We start from the raw sequence: 1,376 nt of genomic DNA on the forward strand, positions 1-1,376 counted from the left end.
GGGGCTGCTCTGTACCTGTGCTCATGTCCACTTGCTACTGCTGCATCCTGCCCCAGGAGAAGCTGGGCTTGGTGATGGGGCTGATGTATCCAGCATCCTCCTGCTGGCCCCAGCATTTGAGGGGGATAAGAGCCACAGACCAGACATCGTGCTGGACTCTGACTCTTCCCTCTGCCTAAAAATGAATTTCCCTCTTCCTTCTCTTTGCTTTCTGACTGCTGTTTGGATCACTGTTTTTAGCTAATAAAATATTTTTGTGCAGAAAACATGGTGCATGCATTTTTGTGCTAAGGATAAGCCCAGATGGACTGGAGCAGGCTTCCCCTCCACCTCACCCCTCCAAAAAAAATCAAGGTAAGCTCTGCCTCCCCCGTGTCAGGAGCAGATTCTGCTGAGGAGGCTGTGAAGGGAGAAGAGGCTACAACAGAACTCCTAGGAGGAGGCAGATCAGTGCAGTTACCTGGAAATATGTTAAACAAAAAGCAAGCTGGAACTTGTTTTCATGTAATTTTCTTGTTTACTTTTGTTCCCCTTCTGCAAGGGCAGTGCAAGAGGCAGGCAAAGGGAGAGGGGAATGACTTGAGTGTGCCTTTACAGCTGCTTCTCCTCAACCCCCCCAGGGTTGCAGCAGAGCCCGTGCAGGGACAGCCTGTCCCACAATGTCACCCTCGCTTCAGCTACCTAGAAGCTGACTCAGGCCCTCCTTCCCTGGTTAGGCGGGGGCAACTGTCCTCCTTTCCTGAAGAACATGATTGTTTTCAGTGCTGCTCTCTGACGGCTGGGTGGGGGGTGAGGAGGAAACTGCCATTCCCTGGAAGCACCACCTCCTTCCGCAGCTCTTGGGTTTGGGGAAAACCATAGGCTTTGATGTGAGCTCACAGTGTTGGTCCAGGTTGCTGTGGAATCAGCAAGGGTGACGGATGGTGTCACTGCCTCAAGACCAGGAGGACGGAGAGCACGCGGAAGGGTGTGAAAGAAAGCCTCACGCCCCGTTGTTCCAGCGGCAGGCGGCCCTGGGCAGCTGGCCGCTCCAGGAGGTCGCAGCTGGGGAACAAAGCAATGGGTGAGGCTGAAGTGACTGATTTCCATCCCACATGAACCCTGCCCTCCAGCACGGACTTACAGCATTGCCTCCTTAACCGGTAGGGAGGTCTGGAGCCAGGCGACAACTGTGCTGCCATGCGCCTCGTACAGCCGAACCACCATGGCCTCAGGTCTGTCCTCAGCCTTTGGGGGACAGCACAGGCAGGAGTTCAGACAAATGAGACAGGCACATCCTATCCTACACCTCAGGGTACAGCCTGACCCTTCGCATGTCTGCACAGCACTGACAACTGCGGCTGCAGTGCCCGTGTACCTCTAGGCAGAGAGAGGTG

The 1,376-nt window shown here is 54.8% G+C and overlaps 2 protein-coding genes across 2 annotated transcripts in view; one reads left to right on the top strand and one right to left on the bottom strand.

Annotated features, from left to right (window-relative positions):
* Window positions 1–685, top strand: part of NEIL1 (nei endonuclease VIII-like 1 (E. coli)) — a gene marked incomplete at its 5' end in the record, with an annotated part of 4,038 nt that extends 3,353 nt beyond the window's left edge. The window contains one exon of the mRNA XM_009867207.1: window positions 621–685. Within this exon, the coding sequence (XP_009865509.1) occupies window positions 621–685 (65 nt within the window). The remainder of the gene's footprint in view (window positions 1–620) is intronic.
* A 241-nt stretch (window positions 686–926) lies between these two features.
* MAN2C1 (mannosidase, alpha, class 2C, member 1) overlaps window positions 927–1,376 on the bottom strand; it is a gene marked incomplete at its 5' end in the record, with an annotated part of 12,208 nt that continues 11,758 nt past the window's right edge. The window contains 2 exons of the mRNA XM_009867208.1: window positions 927–1,044; window positions 1,124–1,227. Coding sequence (XP_009865510.1) covers window positions 927–1,044; window positions 1,124–1,227 — 222 coding nt within the window. The remainder of the gene's footprint in view (window positions 1,045–1,123; window positions 1,228–1,376) is intronic.

This window comes from Apaloderma vittatum, unplaced genomic scaffold, assembly GCF_000703405.1.
Source record: "Apaloderma vittatum isolate BGI_N311 unplaced genomic scaffold, ASM70340v1 scaffold23283, whole genome shotgun sequence".
Taxonomy (NCBI): domain Eukaryota; kingdom Metazoa; phylum Chordata; class Aves; order Trogoniformes; family Trogonidae; genus Apaloderma; species Apaloderma vittatum.